The 13,214-nt window shown below is 54.6% G+C and overlaps 6 protein-coding genes across 6 annotated transcripts in view; 2 read left to right on the forward strand and 4 right to left on the reverse strand.

Moving 5' to 3' along the window:
• The window catches only part of M421DRAFT_194431 (uncharacterized protein), a 4,124-nt gene extending 2,555 nt beyond the window's left edge, over window positions 1-1,569 (forward strand). Inside the window, exon 2 of the mRNA XM_033588038.1 lies at window positions 141-1,569. Within this exon, the coding sequence (XP_033453582.1) occupies window positions 141-1,255 (1,115 nt within the window). The 3' untranslated portion in view covers window positions 1,256-1,569. The remainder of the gene's footprint in view (window positions 1-140) is intronic.
• Window positions 1,570-2,467: 898 nt separating this feature from the next.
• M421DRAFT_97509 (MFS general substrate transporter) lies at window positions 2,468-4,411 on the reverse strand (the record flags this gene model as incomplete). Its single annotated transcript, XM_033598509.1, has 7 exons — window positions 2,468-3,365; window positions 3,413-3,577; window positions 3,628-3,750; window positions 3,815-3,885; window positions 3,934-3,968; window positions 4,014-4,119; window positions 4,169-4,411. 7 exons carry the CDS (start codon window positions 4,409-4,411, stop codon window positions 2,468-2,470), a joined length of 1,641 nt encoding a protein of 546 aa, XP_033453583.1.
• A 1,161-nt stretch (window positions 4,412-5,572) lies between these two features.
• On the reverse strand, window positions 5,573-6,765 carry M421DRAFT_97510 (taurine catabolism dioxygenase; the record flags this gene model as incomplete). The annotated part of the gene is made up of 3 exons (XM_033598510.1): window positions 5,573-6,105; window positions 6,156-6,497; window positions 6,549-6,765. 3 exons carry the CDS (start codon window positions 6,763-6,765, stop codon window positions 5,573-5,575), a joined length of 1,092 nt encoding a protein of 363 aa, XP_033453584.1.
• Window positions 6,766-7,048: 283 nt separating this feature from the next.
• M421DRAFT_415674 (uncharacterized protein) lies at window positions 7,049-8,713 on the reverse strand. The gene is made up of 2 exons (XM_033590790.1): window positions 7,675-8,713; window positions 7,049-7,626 (listed from the first exon to the last, which is right to left on the reverse strand). Exons 1-2 carry the CDS (start codon window positions 8,307-8,309, stop codon window positions 7,233-7,235), a joined length of 1,029 nt encoding a protein of 342 aa, XP_033453585.1. The 5' UTR covers window positions 8,310-8,713; the 3' UTR covers window positions 7,049-7,232.
• A 1,620-nt stretch (window positions 8,714-10,333) lies between these two features.
• Window positions 10,334-11,984, forward strand: M421DRAFT_395323 (uncharacterized protein; the record flags this gene model as incomplete). Its single annotated transcript, XM_033590088.1, has 2 exons — window positions 10,334-11,081; window positions 11,132-11,984. The coding sequence occupies 2 exons, from the start codon at window positions 10,334-10,336 to the stop codon at window positions 11,494-11,496; spliced, it is 1,113 nt and encodes a 370-aa protein (XP_033453586.1). The 3' UTR covers window positions 11,497-11,984.
• On the reverse strand, window positions 11,747-13,194 carry M421DRAFT_97512 (3-hydroxyisobutyryl-CoA hydrolase mitochondrial precursor; the record flags this gene model as incomplete). The annotated part of the gene is made up of 2 exons (XM_033598511.1): window positions 11,747-13,093; window positions 13,141-13,194. The coding sequence occupies 2 exons, from the start codon at window positions 13,192-13,194 to the stop codon at window positions 11,747-11,749; spliced, it is 1,401 nt and encodes a 466-aa protein (XP_033453587.1).
• Window positions 13,195-13,214: the final 20 nt, after the last annotated feature.

The following is a 13,214-nucleotide window of genomic DNA, read 5'->3' on the forward strand; positions in this document are numbered from 1 at the left end:
CACACAAACCACTGACCATCCTCCCTGCACACAAACCACTGACCATCCTCCCTACACACAAACCACTGACCATCCTCCCTACACACAAACCGCTAACCATCCTCCCTACACACAAACTACTAACCATCCATGTGCAACAGTCCCAACCCAACTCCGCCACGTTCTCATCATAGAGTTCGAATACACCCGCGTGTACCTCAACTCGCTCGCACTCCAAGCCGTCGTCGAGCGCTGCACACACAACACCCCCCTCCAATCACACGCCAATCTCTCCACAGCCCCAAACGGCACAGGCACAGCGCCCGCCCCCACCGACGGCGGTGCGATCCCCTTCAGCACGCTAACAAAATGGTACGCAAACGACCGGCACTACATCAACGAAGTCATCGACGCCTCGCGCAACGTGCTCAAAGTCGTCGTTGACGGCCTCTACCCGGGCGACTACCTGCGCCACGCGCCCGTGCGCACATTCTTCCGCATCGTCAGCGTCGCCATCATCCTGCTGAAAACCTTTGCGCTCGGCGCGACAGAAGAAGACGTCGCCGTCAGCCTGGCGCTGCTGTCCGGCGCCGTCGACGCCCTGCGCACCAGCATCGTCGACGACGTGCACGTCGGCAACCGCTTCGCCGACCTCGTCGAGACGCTCACGCACCGCATACGTAGCCGCTTCGTGCGCCTCGCCGCAAATGGATCGACGGGCCTCAGTCGTGCTGGATCTCGATCGCCCATCTCCGCGCCCCTGATGCCGCCGCCCGCGCCCCTGATGCCGCTGGCAGGGAGCTACATGGGCTCCAACTCGACCGTGTTCCCCGGCCACGGGACGGGCCACGGGACGGGCACAAGCGTGCCCGGCTCGCCCAGTCTCGGGCTTACCGCAAGCGGCCGCGCAACGCCCATCTCCCAATCGCTGTGGGGCATCAGCGCCGAGCTGTACGACCCCAACTCAAACAGCATCAGCATCATGCCCCCGCCAGGCTTCAGTGCGTTTCCGCACCCGAACACCCCCGGCGGCAGCGACGGCAATGCGGGCACGGCGAACACTCAGGACGGAGGCTCGTGGTCCCAGTGGGCGAATAGCGGTGCGGGCTGGGGCGGTGCGAACAACGACCAGGACTGGCTGGCGCTGCCACTCGATCCGCTGCTTGATCAGTGGGGTGCGGAGATCAATCAGACGGCCATGGGACCGGATGTTGGGGGCATGGACATGCTCGACATCTTGCTGAACATGGGAGGGCCGCCTGGAAGCACGTCGTAGGCTTACGAAAGCGCAGAGGCGTCAGGGGGAGCGCGAGTGGACTCTCTCAGCTGCATGTTTTACTGTCTCAACATTCACCTGGAATCTTGTGATACCCCACCAGCTTCTGCTGTGTCACCTCATCATTATCTTTTTCCTATCCGCACTGCATAACGAGAGAAGGGTGGGAGCTTGGAAATGTATCAAGTACTCCTCGGTAATGGAGAATCAAGCAAACAACAGAACAAACGATGACCAACAGAAGCAGAAACCAAGAGCGCATCATCACCTCCTGATCGCCCAGACACCCCACAGGAGGTCGTTCAACAGCCAGTGCCTACGTCTCATACGAGTCTTGCACAGCAATCGCGCTCATCAGCGCTGGAGTCAGCAGACTCAACTGTGACTTCTGTTGCACTTGAACACAAGACAGCCGAATTTCGATCGCGCTAGTCGTCCCTGGTGGATACGCGCACTTGGCCAGAACAACTTGTCGCAAGAGTGCACTGTGACAGGAAGGTGGGTGTCGCTTGATCGACACCCGCGTGCGGAGATCACTCCCGGAGATGGCGGGGTGTTGCTTGCTACTGCAAATACTTAGTCAGTATCTGCAGACGGTGCACCATCGACGTGAAAGACTCACTCGCACATGCGTGCTGTTGTCCCAGCACGCCCAGTAGGTTGGGTCATTCCAGCTCAAGGCAACGTAATGGAATCTACCTTCGACCTGATGGTCATGCTCCCTCCTCCAGTGGATGCCGTCGTGTGTATCTGTCAAATTTTTTTCGACGGCTGCGCGGGAAAAAGTGCATTTCACCTATAGATCAATTCTTCATCTTCATCCATGGCAACCCTACGCATCGTCCTGGAACGTCGATTAATCCGTGGGCGCTGGGGAAGGTCACGTTACTGGAGCTGAACGGTCGAGCTATTGGCGTTGATGATTGGCCCAAGAGAGAATTGGTTGACGACGTATTGCTGACCGCAGGATTGCTTCGGTTCGACATTGAAAGCGTATAAGTCGAACGTCGCGACACATGTTGCAGTCACACCAGGACATGTATTGCAGTCACAACCAGTGTCTGGGACTGCGAATGTACTTCACGGCCATTGTTGACTGCCGATTTATATTTGTTGTTGCTCAACAAGTCACCCGAGAGGATGATCCCCGGGTCTGCCTTCTCACCTTGCAAACGTCGTTCTGCGCGATTGCTTCTGCTCAACCATGCACGCTCAATGGACAAATCTGAAGTCCATTCTCTTCATACCTTCGTCCTTGGTACTGACAATGTAGTCGTTCTGCTCTTCCTTGGTCATCGCGTTCCACTGCCTGTCCCTAACCTTGTTGCGCCAGATATAGAACGCTTTGACGAAGAAAAATAAGAAGATGTTGATGCTGCAGATACCGAGTAGAATCTTGTTTCCACGACGGTATAAAGGCTGGTCGTCGTTTCGGTAGATGTTTGATGCAATGATGTTTCCGGCCTGCACGAACATGTTGTAGAATGCTGCTGAGACGGCACGCGTTCGAACGGCATTGGAATTTGTAGCGTTCCATCCGACCAGAATGGCGTGGCAGTAAGGGTATGAAAGCAGTCCGCTGAGAAGCGCGTAGCGTACCCAAGGATTCGCACTGGCGGGCAAGGTGACGAGAGCAACGAGCCAAGGAAAGATCCAGAAGTTGCTCAGACTTGACACGATGGCCCTTTCTTTGAGCTTCTTCGATATCCATGTGACAATGAGCAGCTGCACTGCAAAGAGGAACTGCGATGGTATCAACAGCATGTTGGCCTGGAAAGTGCTGAAACCTAATTGACGCAAGATGTACGACAGGTAGGTGTTTGGAGGCGCTGGCGGGATATAGGCCATAAGGCCGATCAGGTATAATGGCCACTGCTCCCAGTCTGTAATGGTCTTCCACAAGAGCCTTAGACTCACACCGGTTCTGTTGTTCATGTCTCCCTTGGATGGGTCGTCGCGCAGAATGCGGTTGACCATGATAAATTCTTCGTGTTGGGTGAACCATCCGTTCTTACCGCGGAACCATGATGCGGTCTGAGTCGCTCCAGCCGGCATTAGTACGAATGAGAAGATGCCAATGAAAAACGTGAGGAGACCCTCGATCAAGAATCTGGAGACGGTCAGCTTATCACTGTGTTGCGAGCGTCGGGTACGTACAGATACTGCCAACCACCCCAGCCGTGAAGGCCTCGCATCTGCAGAATACCAGCAGCCATAAGTGATCCGAAAATATTGCAGAAGCTTAGTGCCGTCCAGAACCACGCTAGTCGCGTCGGGAGTTCATTCGACTTAAAGAAGTACGTGAGCCACAGAACGATATCGCTTTTCACACCGTCAGTTACTTTCTAATATAAGAATTTAGTACAACTCACGGGATGAATCCCCCCATCAGTAAGCCTAAAAGTGCGCGGATGGCGAAGTACTGCGATTTGCTGGTGAGAGCACATTGAGACGCGCTGACAATTGACCATGCACAGATAATGGTAGGAATCCATCTACGATATCATCATTAGCGTACTGCACTCAGCTTCCATAGTCTCCCTCTACGGCAGAGCTTACCGGTCAGCACCAAGCTTCTTACTGATCAGCCCGCTGGGTAGCTCGGCAAAGAGGAACATTGCAAGGAAGATCTAGGTCGCAATCAGCAGAGACTGGGTTCCAAATCGGGGGTAACGCACGGTTTGACCATAATTGAAGTCATTGGTGTTCATGCCTGAATTCTGTTAACTGCAGCTGTGGAGGCGACTAGTCTGCTTACCGAGATCTTTCAGCATGTTGTCGGAAATTGCTCGATTAATGTTCTTGCGGTTCAAGTCCAGCGAAACGAACATCATCCATGCCCACAACGTGATCCTGAAGTCGAGCTACCCTCATTGTCAATATTGGACCTCTTCATGTCAATGTTGTGCTCACCTTGCGAACAAGCTTACGCTCCTCTTTTGCCGTCCATGTGTAGTTCGGATCGAAGCGATGTCGTCCCTCATATTCAGCCTTGTCGTAGACTTCCCGCCAGTACTGCGCCGTCACACGATCGCTAAACGGATGATCTTCATACGATCCGTACGACGGTCGCTCCTGCTTCGAGAGCTGAGAGGAGCCCGAGTCGGCGCTCTGGAAAACGGCTACCTGCTTTCGGTCGGCTGAGATTACAGCCATAGTCATCACAAGACCGGAATGGAGCTGTTTCTGAGTAACTTTGCCAATAGCAATGCGAGCGTGCCAGATAATTGGGGTGCAGCCTTAAAGCCCTTATAATCCACTGAAGATGCTTTTGATGATTTATTCAGCCAAGAATGGTGCAACAGTGCCCTTGACTGACAACATTGCGTGAAGACATGAGGTGTGCTGCCAAGCCAGCCTCGGATGCCATGCTTTTGACCTCACTTGCACTCGATAAGAAGCTGTACAAATATGATTGGATGGGGGGTGAGGCGCGGTCAACAGAATCACCAAGAGAAAGGCGTAAAAACCTAGTAATGCAGCGGAAGATCCAGGGGTGAACCAGCAATACGCTTGACTGCATGTCAATCATGTAGTAGCGGCACAATGGTACGCAATACTCTCGTGGGGAGGCGCCCCGTGACCAGTTCCCTGGAGCCGTACCCGATCCCACACCGGCATCAAAGTCTTTTTCAAGGCAGTCAGGGACGACCTCGACGGCTACAGTAACCGTTGCAACGGGTTCATTGATCGTTGGAGCGCGCAGGTCCAGCGCAAACGTATGGTAAGTTTTTCTCTTGATCGATGGCTGGTTTCTACCAGCTTGAGGAGCCTGTATGAGATATTCGATGAGGTCATGATCGCAAAGTGCCAGCGATAAGGAATATGCCACCATGCAGGCACGTCAATCGCTTGAGAATTGCGTCAGACATCGCGGCTTGGCTTTCTGAAATCAAGACAGAGCTACAAAATCGCACTTCTAGCTTTCCGAACGTAGCGAATTAGCTGAATGGCATGTTTTGGGCTTCCAAAAACGTGCCATCGTGGCGTTGACGAATGTCGTGTAGATTGTACAGATGTCGTCAACGAGAACCAATCAAGATCAGGAAAATGCGGATAAACTCATGTGAACAATTCGGTGGCTCCACATGGATGAAAATGTGGAAAGATGGCAGATGTGAATACGTGATGCTTCTCGAGAACCGAATACGTAGAGGGGAGACGAGGATGGTACAATTGTTCGTCGTGGGATTGTGCACGGTGGCATTATTGACGTGCGCTAGCTTCGCTTTCTCTTCACCATCAACATTCACAAAAGCGTTTCGCAGATTTTGTGTACGATGACATCTACTTACCAAATTTGCAATGTACGACTACTTATCCATCATTGAGACCGAGATCCTCGCGACGAGACTTGCTGTTCGGGTCAAGATACGGCTTTTCACCCAAGCTCACGGCTCGCTGACCGGTCCTCGGCCCCTGTCCCTTATAGTCGAAAGTCGCAGTATGGTATACGCTTCTGTTATCCCAAATAGCAAGATCATTCTCGTTCTGCCACCTCTGGCGTATCTGTAGGTCGTGGTTTTCAACAATCAACTGAACAAACCAGTCCAGTGCGTGCTGGCTTTCTTCCTTTGTTAAGCCATTTATCTGCTGGACGTGGTGGCCAACAGCGAGGATGGACTTCCAGCCTGTCACGGGATTCGTTCGGATCACTGGGTGCTCAGCGATCAACTCGGTTCCCACATTCTCAGGTGCACCTCGAGGCCTGTCGTATACTTCGAACCCATTCTCTTTCGCAGCGAGATTGAAACCTGGCTGGGCATATGTGGCAGTGAGACCCTCAAAGAACTTCTGGTAAGGAGGTGAGAGGCGGTCATACAGCTCGTACCCCGAGGCCCAAAGAGTGTCTGCAATCTCCATCAGCTAGCGATTACAGAGACGATTGGACTTGACTTACCTCCACCTGTCTTCGGCAGCTCAGTCAATCTCAAGAGTGCGTAGTCACTAGGAATCTTCTCGAAGGTAATGTCGCTGTGCCAGCCGCCCTTCGCGCTCTGCTTGCGATCGGCAAAATTCAGGAACTTGTTCTTGTAAATTTCCTTTGCCTGCTCGGAGCTGATGACACTGATCTCGTTATCGCCGCCACCAAGACGTCGACCGGCATTGATAACAGGGTGAATATGTAGCTTCGATGTCTCGGGCTTACCGGACAGCTCACCCAAGCGCTGCACAAGCTGCTTTTGGAGATCGTTGTTGATGTCATCCTGCTTACGGAAGAAGACTACACCACGCTGCGAAACTATTTGCAAGTCAGCATTCCAGTCCCTGAAGACACAGAGCGCCAACGTACTGGTAATCGCAAGGTCTCGAATGAGATCATCAGAATTAGGAGCATTCAGCCAGTCCTTCAAATTGACGTCGACGAACTCTCGACCAATTACCGGGGTGACATCGAAGGACTTGTACTGATCAAGAGCGCCTGACAACTTGAGCGGTTCGCGCGGGTATTGCAACTGTGCCAGAGCATCAGCGGTCTCGCTGTTAAGAGTCAAAGTTTCTGTTGCCATGATAATCGGGATGACCTGACGTGTGCAAATGTTAGCCCACCAGAAGACGGCGTTTGATCTTTATGAACTTCATGCACAGCCTCCAGATTACCAAGACTTCGCCTAGGTAATGCCGATGGAGCAATATTGCAACATCGCAGGGTGTTGACTTAATGTGCAGGTTGGATATCAGCACCGAGCTTTGCTAGTGGCTACTATAGGTCTTATCGACACGTCGATCTGCATGTTGCCACGCGATGGATCGCAAGACGTTTCGATAGTGAACTGGTGTTGCGGGGTAGTTGGCTTCGACATGTGGGGGTATGATTACGTGCTCTTCGACATGAACGTGCATTCGTGTCTCTGTTGTGCTAAACCTAAACAAGACCACCGATGCTCTCCGCGGATCAGAATTTCTGGTGTGGCGTATATGACGAGGGATTTGCCGTTCGAGCTCTGGCGACTGGCGGGTTCACATGAGAACGTACTTACTCCTCGCCCTTAAACGAAGCCCATACCTGCAACGCTCCTTCGACGCTCTGAATGAAACCAAAGAATATCGTGAGCGCCAAGATTAGTATGGCTACCCAGAACGTGTACCATTGCACTCCATTCCGTCGATCGTGCCACCACTGAGACAGAGTTTGAGGGGTCGCCTCGTCAAATAGTTGCTTGAGCACAACTAAGCGGTCATGCCAGTACGCAAACTTCTCAATTTGGCGATCGTCGGTCTTCAGGGCACCGCAAGATATTAACTGGGAGTCGAACGAAGGCCTCAGGAGTGCTTTACGACACCATCTACGTACAGTCGGGTCAGACTGTGGAAAGAGAAGAGAAAGCGTACGTTGCGTCTCTTCTAGGAGCGCTTCAGGTAGGATAGCGCTAATTGATCAGTCACCTATCCGAATCAAATTGGCGTTCTGGGCTTACCTCTTTGTCTGTCTTTTGAGATATGACATATGATGAAAGACATGCAGTTTTGTATCGTCATCTGTCAGTCGAAGATGATCGAGTAAGTTCGAGGTGGGCAGAACCTCGATCCCAGCTATGCATTCCAGGTTCTTTGCATTGAAGATTCGTGGTAACTTGACACCTTCGTGACCTAGGGCCGGTTTCGAATCTAGGTACAATCGGACACAATCATTGAGCGAGCCTTCCTCCCATTCCAGCTGATGGTGTCCATTGAATCCGTACTCAACATTGGTGCAGTCAACCATCAGCAGCAGGGTTGCAGCAAGGTCGATCGCGCGATTTATAAGTTCGTCCTCGTTGTCGTGACTTTTTGTGAGCTTCAGACGTAGCCTTTGGCGTATATCCTCGCGGCTCTTGCGCTCTAGCACAAGCTTTGCGATGTCGAGGATGTCTTGATGAGTACGGACCAGGACATGCCGACCTCCGTCGTGCAGCGCACGCTCGCATTCCTTCACATAGAACTGCCAATATGTCTCCGCGATGACATGATGGCTTGGCTGATTTAGTGTACCACTTTGATCCCAGAAGGTGTTGGCAATGGCATCTTTCGTTACAGACCAGAGGGGATCCAGGAGCGAGTCTGAAAGCGCCATTGGATATCTGGCCAGGTGGTGGGGCTCCGGCTCTGGAGCTCCGAGGTCGTGTCGAACCCGTGAAGCGACAACGACTTGCGACAATGACGTTTCAACTCCACAGTGTTTATTATTTGCCAGTCAGTGTCAATATCAGAGCTCCCAGTGACCATATTTGCCTTCCGTCGACGGACGGCGTTGCGTTGCCGGAGTCACGAGTGGCTGTGTAGCTGAACATCAGAGCATGGGTGTTGACTGGACGAGCGTGCAGCGCTCACAGCCCTGCTGCAGCTGCACGCACATCGCTGGGGGCCTTATCAGCTCAGCACCCCAAGCGTAGCCTTCTTCCTGTGGTCACATCACTCACCTCCACCACCAGCCATGATAGTATCTGGATGACACTTCTCAATCAGGATCCACGCTTGGAATCTTGCATGTCGGCGGCGACGCCTCCCTGGACTGTGGGGACTATGAAATCGCTCAGCCGCATCAGAAGAAGCCGAGCTTCACAGGATCTCAAGAGCGGGACAGAATGCCTGCAGTCGCAGTGGCCGTGTCCCCAGACTTCCGTAGGACGGTTCATCTCAATGATCGGTGGTCAGAAGTGTTGGGAGGCGATCGGGCCTGCGCGCTCTACGTTCACCACTGCGGCCCCAAGTATCAAGAACCATCTGGATACGTACAGCGAGCCAACGACTGCTTGGGTAACATGGTCTATGTACATGATCGGACTGTCGCCGATGACGGCGATGCCCACCATCATCTTCTGTTGTGAGAGCGAGACGTATCGAAAAGCAACCAGGAACATGATACGCGACAGTGGTATATTGAACGCCTTTCCTCCGATCGCTCTGAAGCACCTTTCAAGAGCACCCGGCTACAATCAGTTGGTGCAACTCGCGTCAGGCCCAGACGAAGGTGCCGCCATCAGTAGCGGTGGGAAAGAGCACGAGGTTTCGATACACGCTGTATTCAGCAGTGAACGACAGCCTACCGTTGGAAGCTGTCTGCTCATTTGCATGAGCGACAGACACAGCACGCTGCGAAAAGCCACCAGCGGAGGGACAGTCTCTATCAACGGCTCACAATACTTGATGACCGCTGCCCATGCATTCTCTCATCCTCTACCCAATTCGTCGACATATCGAACCGAGCTCGACGAGCTCGCCTTTTCCGATAGTGAAGACGAGTGGGAGGCCAGAAGCGATACAAGCAACAGATCGACAGCTTCGCACTCGGACTTGGAGTGTACGATCAACTCATCTACCGAGCTCATGACTGACGGCGTGGTGCCACGTGGTGAACGCAACTGGCCTGACTTACACATGCCGGATGACTTTGGACTTGTCGGCCACCTCACAATATCCTCGCTCGATGGCTCGTACCCTGAGCTCGATTATGCTCTTGTCAAATTACACGAGCATGATGCATCGACATCATCCGCGACTGTTGAGCTTCCGCAACACGTCCAGCCGGAAGATCTAGAAGACGCTGCTGTCAGACCTGTGGTTGCATATACGGGGTCATCGGGCCCGGTGTTCGGCACCATCGCGTCTACGTCGAGTTTTATAAGACCGCCGAACGCAGACAGATCTCAAGAAGTATACCATGCTACCTTTGAAACACCGCTTGTCCAAGGCGACTGTGGCTCCTGGGTTTATGATCGAGAGACCCACAAGTTGTACGGCCACGTCGTTGCAGGCTCTCCTGGGATGGGGCTCGCATGCATTATCCCGGCTTATCAAGTGTTCGACGATATTGAGCTGCTCCTCCATCTTCTCGAACAGCGGTGCCAATCACAACAAGGCAAAGAGGGAATCCTGCGAGCAGACCATGAGACGGCGCTCACTGGCACATGCTATGATACCTCGGGTGAAAGTAGAACCTCAGCTGTTTCCCACGCAATCGAAGCACTATCTCTCGCAGATCACGCAGACGTAGCTGCTGATGAAAGCGTAGTCGTGCCCGGCCCAGAGCAATCCCACAAACAGCCGACGGACCACGTATCTTTTGAGAAAGCGATCGCACCACAGTTCCGAGACATGATGAAAGCCAAAGTCCTGAGCACGTTGAGAGAACGCAGAGCTGTCCCAGTTGACGACAGTCTAGCACCCCCGTATACCGGATCCTGGAAACTCCTAGTGACCCCAATACCGCCCGCACAGGGTTCGCCACTGCGTTTCAAACGCATGCTGCTCTCCCTATCCAACATGCCGTTACAGTGGGAAAACCCAGGGCTACTCGACGAGGCCCTGTGCGTAGTTCCGCTGGAGCGGTTGTACAGCGAAGCCGATGAGGAATCCTCGATTCTGGAAGCCGAGGCCGCTAGCCTAGGCGACGGGGGAAGAGCAGCTTGGGGCTACCAAGACTGCGTCGTCAGGGCGCTATTGCGCTGGTTCAAACGCTCTTTCTTCACCTGGTCCAACAACCCTCCCTGCAGCGCGTGCCAGAATGCTACAACCGCAGTGGGCATATGTGCACCCACGGACGAAGAGCAAGCCCGGAGCGCGAAGCAGGTCGAGCTCTACAAGTGCGCGAGTCCCAGCTGCGATGCATACGAGCGCTTCCCTCGCTACAGCGACCCGTTCGTCCTGCTGCAGACGCGAAGAGGGCGAAGCGGGGAGTGGGCCAATTGCTTCGGCATGCTGTGTCGAGCCCTGGGGTCTCGTGTCAGATGGGTCTGGAATGCGGAAGACCACACCTGGATCGAGACGTTCTCGGTCCATAGGAACCGCTGGGTCCATGTCGACCCTTGCGAGGAGGTTTGGGACCAGCCACAGCTCTACACCGTTGGTACGTTGGCATCATGCACCTGTGCGAATATCCGATAACGTGATGCGCAGGTTGGGTGAGGAAGTTGACATACTGCATCGCCTTCTCCACAGACGGTGCTGTGGACGTAACGCCTCGCTACGTCCGAGGAGTCAAGCATAGTTCTCCGAGAACTCGATGCACCGAGGCCGAACTGCTACACATCCTAGCCGAAATCACGATGAAGCGCCGCGAGACCATGAGCGAGCAAGACACGGCCAAGCTGAAAGATGAACACGATTGCGAATCCATGCAGTTCCGCAAGTACCTGATCGCCGGCCTCGTGCACGAGGTCTGCAATCACCTCACGCAACATGGGACCCGTGGCCGCTGTGACGTGGACGCTGAGCCCGGCAAAAGCCTCGGGGAGAGAACGAGTGGCGATCGTACGTCGTGATGCAGCCCTATCGAACTCACTTGCTGACTTTTGCTAGTTGCATGGATCCAGCGTCGAAACGAAGCGGGCTGACGTTAGTAGCAGACGACAAGTGTGAGAGTGGCTCAGTGATTATTGTCGAAGTAGCTGCGCTCCGGCCAAACGTCACAACTTCCAAGATAGCAGCGACCCAGAATTGCGTAACTCGTGACGCTCACTCCCTCAGTCTTTGTTTCTCTATCCTTACATATCAACACCCTCCTCTTAGATTCTACGAGTACCGCTGCATGACCTCGGCGACCTTCTCGCGCACACCCTGCTTGCCGTCGTACTTCTCGAGCAGACTCGCGACAGCATCGTCGGCCTTCTTCCCGCTCATCTCACGCAGAATCTCATCTTCCTTGGGCAGCCCGATCCAGGCGTGCGGGTACTCCTTGTAGTCGCCCTCGCTGATGAGCGGCAGCGTCTCGCCGTTGGCCTTGCCGGCGAAGAATTCGTGGACGTCGCTCTTCTTGACGTCGTCGAGCGTGTTGGGCTGCCAGTTTGGACGCTCTTTCTTGCGCTCGATTAGCTTCGCAGTCACGCCCTCGACGAAGTCTGGGTGCGCCATGAAGGTGGAGGCGATTTCATATTCCTTTTGGAAGGTCTGGGCGATGCTCCACTGGCGGCCGATGCGCATCTGCTCGAGGGTCACGGCGACGGAGATGGGCGAGCGGGTCTGGATGGTTTCCGAGGTCTTGGTGGCCCATGTCTTGAGGGGCTCCGAGGACGAGGCGGCGGCGGCCACGTCGTCGAGCGAGGCCAGGATGGCTTTGATGCTGGGCTGGTCGGCGTGGAAGACGCGGTCGATGGTCTTGCGCAGCTCGCCGGAGATGGCGGGCTTGTCGGCGGGCAGGCCGGTGCTGTATTCCTCAATGGTGGCGTTGACGATCTTGAAGCGGCCGTCGAGCGGCATGTAGTCAGGAAACTGCAGCTCGGCGAGACGAGACTCGAGCTGCGGCAGGGTGGACGAGTGGACGTAGTGCGTGGCGACGCCGTGGTAGAAGGCGTCGACGCCGCGCAGCTGCTCCGAGGTGAGGGCCAGGTAGGTGCCGAGGGAACCCTCCATGCGGGGCAGGAAAAAGGAGGCGCCGACGTCGGGGAAGAAGCCGATGGTGGTCTCGGGCATGGCGAAGAGGGTGTTCTCGGTGGCGATCCTGAAGGGGGCGTGGATGGACAGGCCGACGCCGCCGCCCATTGTGATGCCGTCCATGAAGGCGACATATGGCTTTGTGTAGGTGGCGATCAGGTGGTCCAGCTTGTATTCGAGGCCAAAGTAGTCGGCGCTCTTCTGCTGGCCCGCAGCGCCTGTCTTGTTCCACTGGGCCAGCGCGGCGACGTCACCTCCAGCGCAGAAGGCGCGGCCAGAGCCCTTGATGATGACGACGCCTGCCAGCTCCGACTTGGCCCACTCTTGAAGCCTGGGGATGATCTTGCGGGCCATGGAGCCATTGAGCGAGTTGAGCTTCTTGGGCCGGTTGAGCTCGATGCTGCGCACGCCATAGTTGTTGGTGAAGATGACGTCGTCCGGGTCGTCGTCGGTCTGGGGCTTGGTGAGGTCCGCGGTGGGCGTCGAGTACTGCGGCGTGTGAGCAACTGTCGTGTGCTGTCTGGCAGAACAAGTACCATCCGTGTGCCTGCCATCCAGGCGGGATTGGTGATGTGTGCGCGCAGCGGCATGATCCCGACGGTCCGTGTGC

This window comes from Didymella exigua (genome assembly GCF_010094145.1).
Source record: "Didymella exigua CBS 183.55 unplaced genomic scaffold M421scaffold_2, whole genome shotgun sequence".
NCBI lineage: Eukaryota > Fungi > Ascomycota > Dothideomycetes > Pleosporales > Didymellaceae > Didymella > Didymella exigua.

What these genes read in the sequence shown, in the direction of transcription:
- M421DRAFT_415674 (XM_033590790.1), bottom strand. Translation starts at nt 8,309, where the DNA reads ATGGCGCTTTCAGACTCGCTCCTGGATCCCCTCTGGTCTGTAACGAAA. An exon ending in CTCAAAAGACAGACAAAGAG is followed by an intron (nt 7,627 to 7,674) that starts GTAAGCCCAGAA and finishes CTGATCAATTAG; the next exon opens with CGCTATCCTACCTGAAGCGC.